Source organism: Setaria italica, chromosome III (genome assembly GCF_000263155.2).
Source record: "Setaria italica strain Yugu1 chromosome III, Setaria_italica_v2.0, whole genome shotgun sequence".
Lineage (NCBI taxonomy): Eukaryota > Viridiplantae > Streptophyta > Magnoliopsida > Poales > Poaceae > Setaria > Setaria italica.
Genome location: NC_028452.1, coordinates 45,403,833 through 45,424,699, shown reverse-complemented (window position 1 = coordinate 45,424,699; position 20,867 = coordinate 45,403,833). Strand labels below are relative to the sequence as shown.

The 20,867-nt window shown below is 47.4% G+C and overlaps 1 protein-coding gene across 1 annotated transcript; it reads left to right on the top strand.

Moving 5' to 3' along the window:
- The first annotated feature begins 13,208 nt into the window (after positions 1–13,208).
- LOC101760525 lies at positions 13,209–15,578 on the top strand. Its single transcript, XM_022825307.1, has 2 exons — positions 13,209–13,763; positions 13,884–15,578. The coding sequence occupies exons 1-2, from the start codon at positions 13,209–13,211 to the stop codon at positions 15,576–15,578; spliced, it is 2,250 nt and encodes a 749-aa protein (XP_022681042.1).
- The last annotated feature ends 5,289 nt before the right edge of the window (positions 15,579–20,867 follow it).

Below are 20,867 nucleotides of genomic sequence, written 5' to 3'. Positions count from 1 at the left end.
ATGGAGAAATAAAAAAGATAAATTATGTTAAGGGGTAAATTGAACCAAATTGCATTGTCTAGGGGTAAAATGAACCAAGAAATAATTTAGAGCATTATCCGAACTTTATCTATACTTGAGGGGAGTAATTTAGACTTTTCCTACAATATTAGAGACTTCAATGTGCATTTTAAAAGATCGGGGATCATGACAACACTCCTTGCCAATGCAAGTTCGAGGACCAACAATGCATTTGACGCTTAAATTTTTGTGCCAAGAAATTAGTAATAAGAGGCTGCAGGTGTGATCACTATTCATTGGTATTTAACGTCAAATTCTTTAGTGCACTAAGTACTTTTGTTTTTTTAATATGGTACAGGTGCATATATGCACACCCACCCTTATGAATACCCATACCACTACGGGAAAGCTAAAAATTGCCAAGTGCCCCAGGCACTCGGCGAAACCCTAAAAACACTCGGCAACGTGTTCGCCGAGTGTAACACTCGGCGAAGAGCACACGGCAAAGTTTTACTCGGCAAAGCTAACTTTGCCGAGTGTCTTTGGTCGGGCACTCGGCAAAGGGTGTGCCGAGTGGCACAAAACACTCGGCAAACAATATTTCCAGAAAAAATAAAAAAAACATTGCGACGGCCACGCACCGGGGGCAGCTCCAGCTGGTCGCCGCTGCCGCCTCAGCCATTGCGACGTCGCCACCACGCCCAGGCCATCCACACCAGCTCCGGCTGCTCCGCCGCCGCCACCACCGCCTGCTCCGCCCGCCTTGGAGTGCGCCGCCGCCGCTCCATCCACCTTGGAGTGCGCTGCCCGCCTTGGAGTGCGCCGCCGCTGCTCCATCCCGCCGTTGCCCGAGCTTCTTCCCGCCAGGCACCCTCCCCGCCGCCACCCGAGCTGCCTCCCGCCGGGCCACCTCCCCACCGCCACCCGAGCGGCCTCCGCTGGGCCCCCTCCCCGTCGGGCCCCCTCCCCGCCGCCTCCCGAGCTGCCTAGAGAGAAAGGGGAGGGAGCGGCGGATCTGGGGGGAGGTGGCGGCGCCGGATCTAGGGGGAGGTCGCGGCGCCTGCGGATCTTGAGGGGGGAGGCGGCGGATCTTGAGGGGGGCAGGCGGCGGCATCGGAACCGGGGGAGGCGGCGGCGCCAAATCCAGACGGGGTGGTGGCGGTGGCGGCCAGATCCGGCCCGGAGGAGGGGTGGCGCGGCGGTGGCGTACGTGAGGGGAGGAGGAGGGGGGCGGCGGCGTACGTGAGGGGAGGAGGAGGGGGGCGGCGTGAGGAGGAGGGGGGGCGGCGTGCAGGGGAGGAGGAGGGGCCCGGCACGGCCTGAGAGGAGGGGGCTGCGTGATGAGGATGGGGTGCGGCGTGCAGAGGGGGGCGGCGTGAAGAGGGGGCCGGGGGGGTGCAGGTGTTTTGAGGGGGGGCCAGCTGACAAAAAAGGTCGCTGAGTGTCCTACGTGGACACTCGGTAAAGGGTTTCTTTGCCGAGTGTCCAACGTAGGACACTCGGCAAAGTTTTTTTGAAAAAAAATTAAAAAAATATCTAACAGTTTCAAAAAAATACCAAACTTTCACACGAACCAATATATGTTCTCTATTGACTATACAAAAAGTTTTGTAGTCAAACCAAACTCGATCGTCACTTCGACTCTAAATCTTATCGAATCCTCTCAAAGTTACTATTCTTCTTCTGAGATGCTTCGGTTTGTAATCATTGTAAATGATGAAATGTGCAAAACCTTCTCAATTTTTTTCCACAGCCTCCATGTATTATATCATCACATCATGACAAATCTCATGATTTTCAGACTTTACTTGTTTTTTTTACAATTTAAAAATACTACTGCCACACGTTCATGGTCATGTTTCCTGAACAAGATATTCGAAATTTCTTTTCATTTCATGGGTCAGGTCTCAAATTGGGCCAAATAACATGAATATCATTTTTCTACTCATTTTATTCCATAATTTGAATCACTTGCAGTTCAAATTTGACTTATACCAAAAATTTCCTTGAAATGCAATTAATTAAATAAATATAGCAAATAAATCCAAAAATATACCAAATTTTAACATGGAGTACCACATGTTGTATTTGGGGAGTAAAAAAATTTCATGGTGAAAAGAGGAAAAAAAATATTTTTTTGCCGAGTGTAAAAAAAACACTCGGCAAATCCCCCTCTTTGCCGAGTGTCTTTTTTGACACTCGGCAAAACCCCCTCTTTGCCGAGTGTTTTTTTTTGACACTCGGCAAAGAGGGTGGTTTGCCGAGTGTTTTTTATTTGACACTCGGCAAAGCCCCGATTTGCTGAGTATTTTTTATTTGCCGAGTGTTTTTAGCTTGGCACTCGGCGAAGAGCTTGTTTGCCGAGTGCTCGAAAAAAATACTTGGCAAAAAAAATACACTCGGCAATTTTTAGCGTTCCCGTAGTGTACGCAAGTCATATTCCTATGAGCACCACATCAAGAGATGGAGTTGGAAGATCTTGAGACAGATGAAACACAAGTGCCTTGCTGAGGATGTCACGTAAAAGTTCTAGAATAAATCAAGAAAACTACAATCACCCTCATCAAAGACTCGAACATGGATGGGTAGTTTCTACCATAAGGAATTTAACCACCAGTTAGCTCAATACAAAGTGCCTTCCAACATGGATAATGAGTCATTATGATGTTACTAACATATCATAATTTTGTTTGCCTACATGCAAAAATATGTTATGGTATATTACATAGTTAGCCTTTTCAAGTTCTGTTTCCTGTGGCAGTTAGCTTGAATCATAAATCAGAAAAGCAAACTAAATACACCAAGAAAATATGCTTATCTCATGAAATATTCATTCAAAGTCTATAAGAGAAGTTTTAGTGCATTATTAATTTGTCTTGGAATAAGTACATTGTTTGTTTAAATGACTAAAGATATAATAATGTTCTCTCCTGACTACTTGGTTTTTTATTCTGTTGCATGTAGAGAAGGGCTGGAGAAGTGGAGATGGATCGTCACATGTGATTTTAAGGAAAAAATTGAATGCGAACTGGCATATAGATTCATGGATAAGATAACTTCATTAGTGAACCATGCAAATGTTGTTACATAATAATAAAAAAAAACTTATTACAAACTGTCATGTAGGTATCAAGGGAACGTTAAAAATAGATTTTTTTTATCATCTTCAGCAAAACGGGTCTCTATCTCCATAGGCACCTGACTAGGAATACACTAGCCTAGAATAGAGCATCATCTTGGTCTAAGCCGTTGCCTTCATTGAAATCCACATCATCCCTTAAGTTTGGGGATAGCACAGGGACAAAGGAAGGGTGGTTATAATGAACTTTACTCTGCAAGTGTGGTAATATATGGCACAAGGCCAATAATTATGAAAGTTTTTGGACTTAACATGCTCTTACGCACCACCTTCAATTTTTATCCTAAATCCTTAGTACCGATTTTCCTAAGTGTTATAGCACCTTCTTATAAGAGAAAAACCCAAAACCAGCCATCGAAAAACCATCCAAGATACAAACCACCAAGCTCCATTGATCACAAAGAAATCCAGGCCACTCTTGACCGTGAGCAAGGACAATATATCAATTTTATGCTATGCAGATGTTGCACATCATTACACACGGGTCATGCTTCTCATTACTACTTAGACTTCTGTGGTGACCATTCAAGATTACACTACAAGACCTTTACAAAGGTAATACTCCTATGCCTTCAACGTTCACTAAGTGTGTTTGGTTCAAAAACAAAATGTGATGGGATGATCCTGTCCCTATTTTTGGGATAGGATCATTTCAGTTCATGTTGGATTTAGAGGGGTGGATCCATCCCAGATCGTGTTTGACATAGTGTTGTCCTCCAAGAGAAGATAGATCTATATATGGCATCTGATCATATCAGGGGTGCTACGATGCACTCTCATACCCTCCATTCTTTCCAAGAGGTGCGCTCGGGTGGCACAATTGCATTACAAAAGTTGGTGTGACAGAGGCTGAAGTCAACGAAGCTCGAGCGATCCACAAGTCACGTGCTGAGAGTGGTAGCGGCGATGATCTAGGTTACTTTAACACAATGCGCTAATTGCTTACAAACCCATCTCCAACATAAATGTTTTGTTACTCGTAGTAACACAAGGGCATGATCCTAGTTTTTCTACAAAACATGTTGGTGCAAACCTTTGCCGCACCAACAGAATGTCAAGAGCTCCTAAAAGAGGCAACTTATGGAAGAGCTGGGTTTCTTGGCAAATCTCTCTTTCTCTAAGCTATGGCGACTAATAGTAAAGCCCCTTCCTGAGGCAGAGAGGGGTGGCCAATGTAGCCAAAGGCTTTGCCTTGGTGGGAGGTGTTCGGCCTCCACAACTGGTATTTTCCGTGACGAGATCCTCCACAGGTCTCACCTCATTTTAGACCATGCCTAGGGTTCAAGGGCCCTGGGTAGTGGAAGACTTCCACCAACGCAACATATTATTTAGTCTTTGAGCCTTGAACTACGCGACCTAAATAATAATTTAGATAAATGCATGACAACAGTTATTTATTTTAATCCATAATATACAAACTGAATAAAAAATGGAAGTTATTTGTTTTAATCCACAATATACAATCCGAATAAATAATGGAACATCAGTTATCAGTTATTTATACTTCAATATGTTCCAAAACGTGCTCAATTCAGGGAATCCAACTAGGTTGTCAACGACTCCAACTAGTCCTGTCGGTGTTTAGATCCAGCAATCTATCGAGGGGTGCCCGAGGTAGTGTTTTAGTTAGTGAGGCTCTTCGAGATCAAAAACTCAAAGGTAAATGTAGACACACGATTTAGACAGGTTCAGGCCGCTAGATTGCGTAATATCCTACATCTTGTGTGTTGGTTGATTGAATTGCTTTGGAGGGGGTCCCTATCTCACCTTATATAGTTGAAGGCAGGGTTACAAGTTGGTTGATTTACAAGAATATTAGTTGGATACGACTAGAGAAGTTCTACTTTTATTACAATGAGTACTTTCCTAATCCTCGGCCAGTTTCTATCTTTTCATGTAGGCTACACCGCCTGCGCCATGATTTCCATATCAGATGCGTCTAGGTGTCCAGCCCCATATTTGAGACTATCCAAACCTTCTAGTAAGCCCCTAGATGTATGTACGACAAGCCGCTGAGTACTTTTTAGCCAGATGTAGTAGATTTGAGTACTTTTGAAGTCTCCACCGACTACTCTTCATACTCCTCGAGTACTTTATTTGGTTAGATCTTCAAAAGTGCCCAAAAACTGTCATCAGGCTGGAAGGTGCTCAAGCCCCTTTTGAACTTGACTTTGTAATCTTGATCTTGAATTTTTGTGGAAGTGCAATGAAAGTTTTTGTCCATACTACCATTTTTGTCCACTTCTACGAAACTTTTCTAGGAATTAGACCGTACTTTTAGTTCTTTTGGAAGTTTTTCCTTGTTAAGCCACAACCTTCAAAAGATCACACCCTCTTGGTTGGAGGCGTCTGGATTTAGATGCAAGAAACAGTGAGCAGTCAGTATTTGGATTACGAACTGATAGACTCCAATACTGGGTGGAAAGAAAAATGGTATTATACTGGCAACCATGATCCATCCAAACTCTCTAGGCACCATCCCTCTTAGAACAACCAGTGGCTTGATGACCAGCAAACTGAAACCATAAAGTTACAGGAAGTTCCCTGCTCGAACCTGAGCGTCATCTTCGAGGTTCCAGCCAAGATAGCTGCCATGGCAGCCACATGATTCTCAGCGAGTCAGCTCCCCATAATCTTGAAGTAGGCATCTTAAGTCTTGAGATCAATTTTTTCTTTGCACGCAAAATCCAGACTCCTCCTAACCCTCCTTTGTGCTTTCGTGGTGACAGGGCCTGGGGACACGGGTCAACTCCAGCCACCCTTCGACTTTGTCGAGGTAAAGAACTCGGAGCCACAGCTTTGACACGCCTCTTGAGAATAACAGGCTCCAGGAGGAGGCTATTTGTTAGCTTGCGAGCTCTCTCAAGTTGGGGGAGCACCAGCCTTGAAGGAGCAGCCACGTCCACTTCCCCGGAGTTTGTGGAGGTAGAGAGGGGCGTGGTACGAAAGCGCGAGCGAGAGTACACTCGCAGCGCCCCGGTCCCGGAGCTGCCAGCAGGGGACGTGTGCGGTGCCGCCGTCAGGACTTGGGGCCGAACAGGCGTGCCTTGGTCGTCAGCTGGGGATGGATGGAGAAGCTGGCCCATGGAGAAATTCTCTAGAATAGGGTCATCCATAGGCAGATGGGCCGTTTCCTCAGGTCCGTCATCCAGCCTGCTAGCAGGCCTAGCCCGGACGTTTTCAGGGGGGCCAGCATCAGGCGCCAATGTCTGGGAGGCACAGAGGTCCGGCAATTCAAGCACAAGCTGGGGCGCATCCGCCATTAATGGTGCCGCCAGATCTTCAGAGAGAAGCTTACTGCTGGGCTCTTCGTGTTGTGTGCTGACCAGAATCCATGGAATTGAAGGAGGGATCCTCTGCTGTTCCAAGCACAGGAAGAATGGACTGCCGGTGGGGCAGCGCACACGGGTGCCTCGGGACTGGGCGTCTCAAGAGCAGGAGCTTCCTTTGTGGTTTCCCCTTCTGACTGCCGATCATTAAAATTGACCGGCCCAGCTAGCAGCACGGGAGATCCGTTGGGAGATGAACCAACTTCTCGTAGGGGTGTCCCACTAAAATTTAGCACCCGTCACATCGGATGTTTGATGCTAATTAGGAGTATTAAATATAAGCTAATTACAAAACTATTGCATAGATGGAGTCTAATTCGCGAGACGAATCTATTAAGCTTAATTAGTCTATGATTTGATAATGTGGTACTACAGTAACTATTTGCTAATGATGGATTAATTAGGCTTAATAGATTCGTCTCGCCCAAAATTTAGGAGAGAGGAAGGGGGGAAGGTGTGGAAATTGGTGAGGAGGAGCACTTTTAACCCCTTTTAGGGCCTCTTTGGGGGCTAAAATTTAGGAGCTAAAGTTTAGCTATTCTACACTTTTAACCCACCTATTTGGATCCCAAGAGCTAAATTTTGAGCTAAAAGTACAGAGCTAAAATTTAGCCCTTGGATCCATATCAGTCAAATTCAGTGGCATAATTCAGTGAAAGATAACCATTCTGCTTGTCATATTGTGGTTCAGATATCCTGCACATTCATAGTAGTTATTCAGTAACCTGAGCATTAGGAAAGCCTGCCTGCCCCTTGTCCTATTCTGGATCTGAATCTTTTTTCGGCTTCAGTATCTATCCTTTCTCCTTGTTCCATGTCATAGTTTTATCTTATTTGTTACCATGCGCTTTTCTTGAAAGTTAATCCATATCAGTCAAATTCAGTGGAAAAATTCAGAGAAAGATAAACCATTTCGATGTCATATTGTGGTTCAGATATCCTACACATTCATAGTAGTAATTATTCGGTAACCTGAGCATTAGCAAAGTATGCCTACCTGTTGTCATTGTTAAACACCTACTCCATTAAATATTATTTATTTATTATGGTGCAGATTTCATTGTTATGCTATTAATGATAAAGTTTCTTTTCTTTAGTAGGCTTCAGACTTTTGATACAAGTATGAGAATTTCTCAACAACTAGTGGTAGTAGATAAAAGCATGTGCGCTTTTTCATTTCCCCCGGTGCTCTCTGTTGGGTCCTGCTGTTCAGAGTGTGATAGTGTTATGAATATTTCTTTTTTTTGTATTTCTATCTCTGGTCCTACTGTTCTCTTTCCATACTAGGCTAAATTATGAACATAACTAGTTCAGAGTGATAGTGCTATGTAAATTTCTTTTCCCTGTATTCCTGCAGATCTTACTTTGTTGGAAGCATAATGTTTTCCTGCAAGTATGTCAACAATTCATGGTGTTGCCGATCAAGAGGCTGCAACATTTGGCTTCGTTGGTTTCAGATTGATGTTTTCGTGGAGCTCATTTTAGTGTTAATCAAACCAGCATAACCCGTTCAAACCAGCCAGACCAAACCAGCACCGGCAGTCCTTCCCAGCTGCTAGCAACCCGTGCAAAACCAGGCCAAACCGGACCAGCAAGTTCGGTCTTGGTTTTGGCCGGAAATAAAGCAGAAACCGGGAAACCCGGACCATGAACAGGGCTACTGAATATCAAGGCTACAACAGCCAAAAACCACAGCACAGGGGTGAACATTCAAAACTGATGCTATAGAGTAGGCCAGTGGATACACATACACTAGATACTTGAGCAGGCATTTGTCAGCAGGCACTATCAGAAACAAATATCATGCAGAGTGTACCGGAAAGTCAGTTGATGAACTTTATAATAAATTTTTTAACCTTTGAGTGGTGTAGCAAAAGTTGCTTCCATGTTCCCTAATACCTAAAATAGTTCGGTAAGCATTTACTGATATTAACAGCCTAACGTCCCGAAGAAATCTCCCTGACGTCAAGTTATGAAGAATTCCGACGGAGTGGGGAATGCAAAACTTATAACAGAGTAGGCTCCCTCTCTCTGCTCCTATATCATACTCTACCTCCCTTTCACCTCATATCATAGCCTCCCATTGCCGCAGAAAATTCTCTCCTACCGCGGAAGAAAGAAATGCACTTACTGCGGCACCGGACTCTGGATCGGAGAGCTCTCCGCTGCCGCCTTGGGGATTATGACAGCGATTACAGACGAAACAGCAATCAAGCACTGATGTATGAGATAAGAAACGAATCCTAGGAAAGGAAGGAAGGTGGTGTAGCAATTAAATGGACACTATCTACTCACCTCGTCGTCACCGGCGCCGGAGGAGACGGCGCACTACTTCACCGGCGACTGCATGGGGACGACCGCCGGAGCAGTCGTAGGCCTGGGCTGGAGGAACGACGGTTTGAGATTGTCAGCCCGAGTAATGAGATATGGCTAATTACAAGAGGCCCAAGGCTCACTACCTTGGTCGGCCGAGCATCATGGCAATGAAAATATGGCCCAAAAATCTTTCCCCCTAAAAAATTGCATTCTGTGTGTTCACAAGTTCATCCAACAGAGAGAGAGGGAGGGAGAGGGAGAAATCTTTGTATATGGACGTGTCTTTGTAGCGTTCATTTTCTTCAAATGATTTTGTCACGATGGCACCTGGAAAAATAGGAGGCGATGTAAATGGGCCAAACATCATGGCAGTGAAAATCTGACCCAGAATGGGCTTCCTGACGACGAGTGTTGTGTTATGCTCAGGCTGATTTGGGCCGAGGTTCAGGGACATAGAAGCACCAAACCAAATGGCCCGATTTCTGCTATATGATTTCGTCAGAACATGCAAGAATTCAAATATATTATCCTAACAAAATGAAATACACGTACTGCTATTCTAGCAATCACATATAGATGTTGCATTGCACATCTGAATTTCTTCCGCCACTTTTGCACCAACTCGTCGTGCCAAAACGAAGAAACTAATAAATAGCCAGAAATCCAGCACGGGCATTCAGGTAGTGAACCCTGATCGAGAAGCCAACAATTATGCTGCCACCATTCAGCATTGTGGTGTCCAAAGGAGGAAGCTTGTTCCTGGGTCAATAGGCCGGATGAATCGAATGTTAAAGCAGAACATAATTTCCTCTGCAACACAGAAGTGCCAACAGTTCCACCCCATGAATCATGAACGGAAAGGCTAGCTAGTGAAATGACACCTATTAGGCTATTATGCCACCTTGATCTTCAATTATGCCCATGAGAAATGGTGAGCTACTATTATCTGGGAAGAGAGTAATGAAATCTCAAAAGAAGGGAAGAGAGTAACTGACCTTAGCTACTATTGTGGTAACTTGCCACAGCAGTAGATCAAACCAAAAATAGTACTTCAACAACCAAGGACTTTGATATGGGCCCGGCACTCTGAAGATACCAAGGCACCCGCAATTTACTTGAATAGAAATCGGGGTAGGAAAGCCAACAAGCAGAGTTTACCCATGCATATTGTGCAGACTATATATGCAACGGTTTTGTCATAACTCTCACCCCCATTTTGTCAACCTTAACATCATTCAGATTATTCAGCTCATTCCAAATGTTTGCGGATTCAATGTTGATATATATGTCCGCCAGAGTACCAGACAGCTTGTGGCAGAGGGTCAATGCTGCCAAACCCATATGGAAGTCTCACCCAAGATTCAACAAAAATTGACCCAGGAGGTGTTGCAGCAATTAGATGAAGCTTATCTTCTCACCTTGGCATCGCCAGCGCCAGATCTAACCTTTTCGATTGTGCTCGCCCTCATGGCGTGACACAAACACTCTAGTACGCTACATGCATTCAGGTGACAAGATGTGCCACCACTCCCGCTTCTTTGAAAAATCATATCTTTTTCATACAAACTCGGATGAATATGTTTTTTATGAAAACTATAACTCTGGATGAGATATATAACCTTTTAATTTTGAGGTTTTTCCATTTTAAGTCATTCTGATGCTTAAAGAATTGATCTAAACTTTAGGGTAGCATATTGAACACCCCAGTATCTGTCGGGTCACCTACTAGAAATATGACATCTCATTCCGAAGCTTTGTGCCAGTCACATTTGGACCCGGTACTAATGTTAGCATTAGTATCGGATCCAAATTTAGGATCCCCGGAGACCCTTTAGTACCGGGTGAGGTTCCCAACCGGTACTAAAGCCCCTGAGGCACATTAGTACTAGGTGGGGGCTCCACCCGATACTAAAGGGAGGCCTTTAGTACCGGGTGGGAACCCCAAAGGGTGGATTCCGCGCATCACTCCCTCGGCCCAGCCCACCCAATCCTTATCCGCTCCGCGCGTCCTCAATCCTTATCTCTGCTCCCCCTCCCTCCCTCCCTCCTTCTCACTCCCTCCGTCCCTACTCCCTCCCTCACTCCGCCCGGCGCCGGCCCTCCTCTCTCCCTTCCTCCTTTCCTCCCTCTCTCACTCCACCACCCCCTCTGCCTCCTCTCCCCTCCCCCCTCCGCTCGCCCCTCACCGGCGATGAGGAGTAGCAGCAGGGCGAGGTGAGGCGACGGGGGGATGGCGGCGGCGGCGGATCCGCGGGAGGATGGCGGTGGCACCCGAGCCCCCTCACTCTCCCTCCCTCCCTCCCCCCCTCTCTCTCTCTCTCTCCCTCCCCCCAGGATGCAGTGGCGGGGCGGGAGTGGCGGGATGGTGGCGGCGGTGGGAGGGCGGGGGTAAGTGGATGTGGTGGCGGGGTGGGAGCGACGGGAGGGCGGGTGCAAGTGGATGTGGTGGGCGGCGGCAAGAGAGCACGGTGGGAGGGCTCGAGTGGCGTCGGGGGGCAAGGGGGGCGGCGGGGGGCGTTTGGGAACTAGGATAACACATTGTTACAAGTTTAAGGACCGGTATATGTTATGCTTGGTTTGGAGTTTGTAATGACCGGCCTGGAAGAAGCCGAGCTCCTTGCCGGCGTCGAGGATGGCACAGCAGACCTCATCGCGGCTGCAGGACATGTCGATGACGGTTGACGGGTAGGGAGACAACAACGGAGGTTACCAGTGGGACCTGGTTGGGAGGGAAGATGAAGCAGTCCGGAAGGGACATGTGGGACAGGGTTGAGTGGATCATGTTCTCCATGGATGAACCAGCGGAGGGGTTTACGGCATCTGAAACGTTGGTTTGGTCGGTTAACAATGGCCGTATGCTCAAAATGTGGTACGCGTGGCTTCTGGTGTTGGTTTGATTTATTTACCCGCCACCATTGGGTTTGTCTTGTGTTGTTTGCGGCATCTTTAATTTACTTGATTGATAAAGGTATCTTGGCTTTGCATATCGTCATTTTGATATGTTTGTACGTGAGGGCTTGTATACATATTTCTAAGAATTGTTTCATGGGTGTTGTACGATTGTACTTTATTTGATTCCATAAATGTAATAATGCTTCTGGTTAAAGTACGATGGATCGCGTGCCTCTGGGTTATCTCTGAGTCCATATGTACAATGTTCTCCTTCCTGAGTGTTAGCGGCAGAGCTAGAAAAAAAATTATAGGTGGGGCGAGTTCTAACGAGAAAGTGGACCAATTAAACAGCTTGAGAACCAAATCACACCGGAATCAAATACTATGATCACACAAATTAAGGAACAAAAACTATAATCACACAAATTATGGTGAAAAATAAATTGTACCAAGACCAATTAGCCGATCGTGGGTGTAGGCCGCTCCTGCTCAATCTGCGAGACCGCAAGCTCGCTTGACCGATGGCCACCGCCTGGTCCGCTACACGGGACATGGTCGTGAAGCCGTTGAGGGCAGAGGCACCAGCCGCTGGCTCAGCCCTCGGATGTGGCGCTCGGCTGCTCCTTCCATCTTGAAACTGGCGGCGAAACTTCTTATCTCTGCCGGTTTGTCTGTGCGTCGCGCATTGGATGGCTAACCGGTAGTGTAAACACCGGTTCGACATGCGATACGCGGCAACGACCAGCACTGTGTTCACCGCCGGATCATACGCCGGGCCAGCGGCGAACACGTTTATCACTGCCGATAACACATCATTCTGGGATACCGCCGGTTCTCACATAACCGACGGTGAAAGTCCCGACGATAATTAAATTTTCTGTAGTAGTGTAAATGAAACGCCACGTACTCTTGCAAACAACAAAACGAAGCGATCCATGGGAAGACCTTTGTGTAGCTAGATGAGTTGTCAGCTGCGCGCGCTTGTCTAAACAAAACATCTTGTGGTTAGAAAAAGAAAAAACAAATGAGTCCAGCATCAAGGCACGTATCAGCATTGCCTCCATCCATTGCTAAATTAAACTTCAAGGAGGAATCGAGCAGCACACAGCAGTGAGGTCGTTCTTTACGCTTCTGATGATGGGGTCACGAGGGCTAAAGCACGCATGGTATTTGCATATGTTCCTAAAGAACAAAGACGCTGTTTAGTTGCAATACCTCACTCCTGGAATTTCTCAGTAATCAAGCGAAGAATCGTGACGTAGTACCTTGTTGTTGAATTGTATATATATGTGGACAAGAACCCGGCCCGCCGTTCGCTCATGCCTATACATCTCGCACTGTCTTCATTCTGCTGCCACAGCAGTTTCTAATTCTAAGAGCGTAGGGCGTAGGCTGCATGCCCTCTGCTAGGGGGGTAGCCTCGAGTACCGTACTGTCTGATGTGGTATCTCAACATGACATGGCGCAACGCCGCCGGTCAATCCTCTGGCGGTGCTCCACCACCCGCACCCTGTGCGTCCAATGCTACAGCAATGGATGAGAAGCAGATGATGCAGGGTGCGGTGGTGTTCACGGCGGTGCTCATGGCCATCCTGGGCGGCACTTTATGCGTCATGGGGCTGGAGCGCCTGATCCGCGGCCGCTTCACTCTCTTCTCCATGGTGCGCTTCCTGCTGCGCTTCACCTTCATCCTTTTCCTCCCCCTCTTGTCCTACATGCGCGCCAACGCCAAGGAAGGGGAGATCCTCTTCGTGCTCCTCTGGATGCTCCTCATAGAGCTCTTCCGCAAGAAGGTGGAGGCCATGGTCCCACCATCAGCCAACGGCTCCTTCTCCAGATCCGTCAGCCGGTTCAGGCTGATGGGTCACTCCGACGAGGTGACTCGTCTGGTGTGGATCGGCTACCTCATCTACTCCAACGTTGACTGGGAGTGTGAGAAAATTAAACTCTTGATGATGCCCATGTTTGCCATCCTATGGTCACTGGCTGTGGCGAAGCTGGGTCAGAGGGTGCTCAACGAATGGAAGGCCCAGGACTCCCTGTCTGCCGCGGGCAGCGCTAACCTCATTGCAGGATATATGCAGCATGTCCTAGAGCAGGAGGAGGAGGAGGGGCGCCGCCGTAGCGACGGTGGCAGCAGCGGCTCGGGTGCTGCTGCTGGTGCTTCGCCTGATCCTGATCTTGACGCCGTAATGGGCAATTGCCAGTACGTGGTGATGGGAGAGGAGAAGCTCGTGCTCAACAAGAAAGAGAGGCGGCGACGACAGACGACAGGCTCCAAGGTACTCATCACCACTCCTCACTGTGGCTACGGTGTGGGGAGGTTTCCCCACGACCAAGATGAACTAAAGCATGTTCATCTCCTCGTCGACCTCGACAAGGTCAAGAATTTAGTCACAGTGAAGGACATATGGCAGAACCTAGGAAGTTGGCTAGCGCTCTTTGGAAACAGAAGACCAAAATTCATCGATCACATGTGCCTCATGTGCCTCTCATTCTCCCTCTTCAAGCTGCTGCGCCGCCGCTTCGAGCACTACCCCATGGTGGAGGTCGGCTCCAAGATGGCACGGCGGCTAATGGTCGAGGGCCTCCTCAACGACCATGAGCCGGCAGCCGCTGACAATGCGTCGAGGGCATTTAGAGTGATCCAGCTGGAGCTCGACTTCCTTGACAACTACTACCAGGCCGGCGTCCCGGTTGTGATGTCGGCTCCTTGGCTTTTCTTCATCAACTTCCTCTCGTCCCTCCTCTTTGTGTCGATATACGTTCTTGCCGTTGCCATACTATTGTTAATTCCTCGTGACGATACCGAATCCCTAACCAAATACTTTGTTATTACCATGCTGCTTGTGATGACCCTCCTCGCAGTTGAAATCACAGACCTCACTACCTACTTGTTCTCCAATTGGTTTCTAGTGCACCTCCTATGCTTATACGTGGCCCCGGGGGGCTGCCTGTGGAACTTCCTGGTCAAGCCAATCATTTGCTGCTTCATTGCGTACCGCCTTTTCGTATTCAACTCACTCAAGCTAGTGCTTAAACTCACTGGGAGGCCAGTTAACGAGAAAAAGATGAAGACCAGGCAGGTATCCATCCTCCAAGTCTGTGAGCCAGTTCACAAAATGTTTGCATGGGCGTCTCAGGTGACGCTGCCAACCGAAGCCAAGGTAGCCATTGTCAGGGGCTTGAAGAAAAGTATCAACAACCCAGACACCGGCGGCGATGTCAGCCTACCGCATGACATAAGTGGCTTCAGTATCCGAGGAAAAACTACCACCGAGATCATCCTGGCGTGTCATCTAGCCACGGAGCTATTGGAGGTAAAGCATGGCAAGCCGAAGAAGAAGAAGAAGCCGAAGCAGAAGGAGCAGAAGCCCGAAGACTGGGACCACCAGACCATGGCAACTACCCTGTCAAGGTACTGCATGTACCTTGTGGCGCGTGTCCCCGAGCTCCTGCCGGACGACGAGAGGTGGGTGTCCGACAGGTACGAGGACGTCAAGAGCTGCCTCAAGGAAGCGTCACGCCGGTGCTGTTGTAGCACTTGGTGGTGCTGCCCATGGAGGCGCGCGGGGCGTTGGAAGGCGGTGGCGGAGATGAAAGTCCAGCTGAAGGAGGCAACGGCGCAGGCGGGTGTGGAGCTGTACCAGCAGCTGGAGAAGGGGAAGGGGAAGGAGGACTCCACAGCTGATGATGCCTGGAAGGCTCTGGCCCAGTTCTGGGTCAAGCTGCTCATCTACCTAGCGCCGTCCAACGACGTGGAAGGCCATGCCAAGGCGCTGGCCTCCTCAGGCAGCGACCTCATCACATGCCTCTGGGCCTTGTGCACACACGCGGGCATCAAGCGCCACCCATCTGAGCCGGCACCAGCAGAGCTGCACGCCGGCACTCACCAGGTGTAGTAATAACCACACCGTAAAAAAATTGCGTTGTGTTTGGTCGGTTAACAGTGGCCGTGTGCTCAAAATGTGGTATGCATGGCTTCTGGTGTTGGTTTGATTTATTTACGCGCCACCATTGGGTTTGTCTTGTGTTGTTTGCAGCATCTTTTTTTTTGAAACAGTTGTTTTCGGCATCCTTAATTTACTTGATTGATAAAGGTATCTTGGCTTTGCATATCATCGTTTTGATATGTTTGTATGTGAGGGCCTGTATACATATTTCTAAGAATTGATTCATGGGTGTAATCGAGATTCATGGGTGTAGTACTCGATTGTACTTTATTTGATTCCATAAATGTAATAATGCTTCTGGTTAAACTACGATGGATGCTCCGGCGGTTCGGGTGGATCTTTTCCCCGACAAGCCCGTGGCTCTGCCAGTCTTTGCCGCTCGCCGTCGGTGGACGTGCGACGGTGAGGACGGCGGCAGGTAAGCCGCTCCACGTCCCTCTTTACTTTAGATCTAGGGTTAGGGTTAGGGTTTACTTTTCTTTTCTGTTTCTTTTTCGATCTACTTTTTTTTCCTGATCTAGAAAAGTTTCTAGTGAGGTCTCTGATACCATTGTTAGGAGCATCCCTAGGATCTCTAGATGTATATCTAGTCGGGATCACAATCAACATGAAGGTCTTGGGGTTTCTGGCGTCAACCAAGAGCGATAGAGAGAGAGGTAGGGGTACCTTCACCCCTAGGGGTGGAAGCAGCAAAGCTGCTGGCCATCACGAGTTCTGTCGTTGAAGATCTGCGCAAGGCAGCGACGCGCAGTGCAGTTGCGTTGCCAGCATAGCGGCGGTGGTGCTTCCCGTCCCTACTGCGCAAGACCTAGATCGGTAGGTGTGTCGGTGGGGCGGCTGGCAGCGGCGAACCTCAGAGCTATGGGTATTAGGTACCTTCTAGATTGACTCTAGTGCAAGTGGGAGACTGTTGGAGGTATGCCCTAGAGGCAATCATAGAGATGATGATATTCCATTTGTATCCATGATTTGTATACTGTGTTCATTGAATATCCATTAAAGGCTACTTGAATTGATTTGCAATTATGTGAATTGTATGTGAAACTCTTTACTTGTATGGTTATTCTAAAGTTGTCCCTAGTCGGAGTTCATGTGAGGACACACATGAATATTAGACTAGCACATGTATTGGTTGATGACTATGTTTCACAAGTCATGGACATGGAGATGTTGAACTAATAATGTGGACACATGTGGAGACATGTGTTAGGACTGACCCAACACGAGAAGTAGTTCTCTCTTTAAACAACATATACGCTTTGTCCTTAGACCTGAGATTGTCGCATGTATTCTAGATGTGGATTGACCTACTTAGGGGCTATCAAACGCTACGCCGTAACAGGGTAGTTATAAAGGTAGCTTTCGGGTTTGTCAAGAAGCATGCTATGAGACATGGTCAATCAAGATGGGATTTGCCCCTCTCTGATTGAGAGTGATATCTCTGGGCCCCTCGAGTGATCGGATCAGAAAATGCATGGCCATGCTACGTACGGTTAAGAGTTAACCTACAAAGGGATTCCGAATCATAGGATCGAGAAAGAGCGGTCGGCTTGAAGCTAGACCAAATATCGTGAGGCAAAGGGAATAGCATGTATATTATGTTGTGATGGTTCGTCTGATATGATCTTCGTATGCGTATAGGAGTTGGCACGTCTTGCTAGAGGCCGCTACCGACTATTGGGCCGAGTAGGAGTACTCGGGCCATGTCTATACGTATCCGAACCCATAGGGTCACACACTTAAGGGGCTGGAAGCCCAATTCGGATCTGATCCGAGTTGGATTAGGTTTAGGAGTACTAATGGGCCTCGGATCCAGAGGCCCATCAGGAACCCCTATAAATAGAGGGGTGGGGGCGCCCTAGGGTTTCACACCTTTTGGCTGAACACACTTGCCGCGCCTCCCACGCCCTCGCCTGTTGCAACTCGCGGATCTAGCAATCCGGCTTGCGACGCTTCCTCCCTGCACGTGTGGATACCTTGGAGGTGTTGCGCCTGCAGCACTTGGACGAGCCGCCGACGAGCCGCTGACGAGCCGCGACGAGCCGACGACGAGCCACGGTACCAGAGGCGGTCTTGCTGTGCACGTAGACGAGCTGCTGAGGAGCTGCTGGACGTGATCGACTACGTACGACTACGTTGATCGACTACGTACGACTACGTGATCGTCTTCACTGCATCGACGCAAATCTACATCTTCCGCACCAGTAGTGCGTCGAGTGGTAATCCCGTGATCCTTATACGGCAGTTCTTCCTGGTTATACGCGGTAGAAAATTTTGATTTGCGCTAGTGTAGCCTACCTCGTATCCCAACAGTGGTATCAGAGCCAGGTTGCTTAGTTTTGGATTCGGGATGTGTGCATATGGAGATATGCGAGTTCTCTGTTTGATCTATGTCCTGATTTCGTGCCCTTGCTGCAATGGTAGTGTAACGACATACTCCTACCGGTCGGTTTCCGCCATCGGAGTTAAGTGATACACGTAAATCCAGTTGCAGTGAGGGAAGATCAATATGATTGGTCAAATCGAGATCCAGGGTCATACGCCAGGCGCATTAGATGTGCAATAGTAGATGTGATCTACTGCCGGGGTCGGGATTTTGCCGTATGCGCATGCTTCGGTAAATCAGCCGTAACTTTTCGGTACGATCTCGGATCGGGGCGATTTCTATACGAAAATTGATCTACAGAAAAAGTTACACGTAAATTTCAACCGCTTTGCCGTTTTCGGCGAAATTAGATTTGCCAAATTCGGCTTGGAAGATGGAGTTTCGGGCCTCCCAAGTTTGGAACGTTAGGACGCCTAACTCTCTTTTGCAGGATGTATGTGTATATCTTGTGATCAGTATGGCCCCCTTGTGTATGTGATGCATGTGTGTAACTAATTCGTGACCTGCGTGTCGCGCGTACGGCAACACGGCAGGAGCCATATGTGTTGTCACTTTATTGTAATTAATGGTCTGCGTACCAATCTGTGATGATCCAAGCAACTATGTAATCTTCATTACTAGATTCTTTACTAGCTATTAGGCGTAATAGCATGCTCTAGTTCTTGGAGGACTCATCACCAGGAGGATGGCGCACATGGAACATGGAGATGGAGATCACCATGGTGAACAGGTTCTATGGAGATGGAGATCACCATAAGAAAAACGGGCCATACTGTGTCACAACTGTGTGAATGCTATTCTGTTTTATGTTTTACTTTCTGCATGCTGTGATGTTAGAAGTAGAACGATCCCTCACAAAGTTTAAGTTAGTATGCCCTCCCAACTAAAACTTGCGCCGTCCCATGTCTTGTACAATTAGTGGTGGGTCTATGAAATTAGGGTGCCACTAGTTTTCCTTGACTAGACGGGTTTGTGTCGGACACTTACACGCATAAGGGTTGGTTTACTTAACAAGGTTATCTTAATGGTTAAGGACCTTGGGGCATAAAGGTTGGGCGCCGAGACATAGAGATGTCACCCAACAACAGGAGTCATATGTGATATGATTAGCAAAAGTTGCTTACCGACCTACCTCGTCTGCTAGCGGTGATGCTAAAGCTCACTAGTAGACTTGTTAGTTGTGGATCCTGAATCACTAAGTTTCAATAGAGGGATATTGATTTTAGTGGGAGTAGATTCTGTTAAAATAGTTTAATGTAATTTGCTCTATCATGGATACGTTTGTCTTAGTGTATTTTGCATTACTTTTGTTGTAGATTAAATGGCACCTAGTAACACCACCACATCTTTTGCTTTGCGTTCGGTCCTTGAGAAGGACAAGTTGAATGGAACAAACTACTCGGATTGGATCCGCAACCTGAGAATTGTTCTCAGGGCTGAGAAAAAGGAAGATGTTCTAGACAACCCACTACCAGAAGAACCTGCTGAGGATGCACCCGCCGCTGCTAAGAATGCTTACAAGAAAGCATGTGATGCTAACCTCGAAGTAAGCTGCCTTATGCTTGCTTGCATGGAACCCGAGCTGCAGATGCAGTTCGAAACAAACCATGAGGCGCACGATATGATCGTGGCGCTTAGAGACATGTTCCAAACACAGGCCAGGACTGAAAGGTTCAATGTGTCTAAGGCCTTTGTTGAGAGCAAGCTAGCAGAAGGCGCAGCAGTAGGACCACACGTAATCAAGATGGTTGGTTACACTCAACGGTTGGAGAAGCTAGGCTTCCCACTGGGCCAAGAGTTGGCCACTGATTTCATTCTTTCGTCTCTTCCTCCTAGCTATGGGAACTTCATCTCGAACTACCATATGCATGGGACGGAGAAGGGTCTGAATGAGCTGTGTGGCATGCTTAAAACAGCAGAGGCTGACATAAAGAAAAGCGCTAGTACCAGCCATGTGATGGCGATACAGAACAAGCCCAGCTTTAAGAAGAAGGGCAATTCTTGGAAGAAGAAGGGCAAGGCTGGAACGTCCAAGCCAAACCCACCGCCTAAGGTTAAAGCTGGACCTGGACCTGCTCCAGATAAAGAGTGCTTTTACTGTCATGAACTTGGTCACTGGAAGAGAAACTGCAAGCAGTACCTAGCTTCGTTGAAGAACGGCGGAAGTAAGAGTACTTCTACCTCAGGTACGCTTGTTGTTTATGTTATAGACAACATATTTCTCGCTGATACAGTTATTAATTCTTGGGTATTTGATACCGGATCGGTTGCTCATATTTGCAATTCGATGCAGGGAATGATAAGAAGTAGAAGCGTGGAAAGAGGAGAAGTTGATTTCCGCGTGGGCAATAATGCAAGAGTTGCTGCTTTGACCGTCGGGACGATGCAACTCCACCTCCCGTCAGGATTTATTATAGAGTTGAATAATTGTTATTTTGTTCCTAGTTTAAGTCGAAACATTTTATCTCCTTCATGTTTGATGAAGGATGGTTATTCATTTGCGAGTGAAAACAATGGTTGTGTGATCTCTAAGAATAATATGTTTATGGCTTTTGCACCCATTGTGAATGGATTATTTGTTTTAAATCTTGATGGTTCACCTGTCTGTAATGTAAGTGCTAAAAGGCCTCGGCCTAATGATTTGAGTCCTACCTACTTGTGGCATTGTCGTTTGGGTCACATAAGTGATAAGCGCATGAAGAAGCTCCATTCTGATGGACTTCTAACTTCGTTTGATTTTGAATCATACGAGACATGTGAGGCTTGCTTGCTAGGCAAGATGACCAAGACGCCTTTCACAGGATTTCCTGAGAGAGCAGTAGACTTGTTGGAACTCGTACATAGTGATGTAT

Bases quoted from the DNA above. Each gene is read 5' to 3' on its own strand.
- LOC101760525 (XM_022825307.1), top strand. From the start codon at position 13,209: ATGGATGAGAAGCAGATGATGCAGGGTGCGGTGGTGTTCACGGCGGTG. The intron at 13,764-13,883 runs GTCCTAGAGCAG...GGCAATTGCCAG, and splicing joins TTGCAGGATATATGCAGCAT to TACGTGGTGATGGGAGAGGA.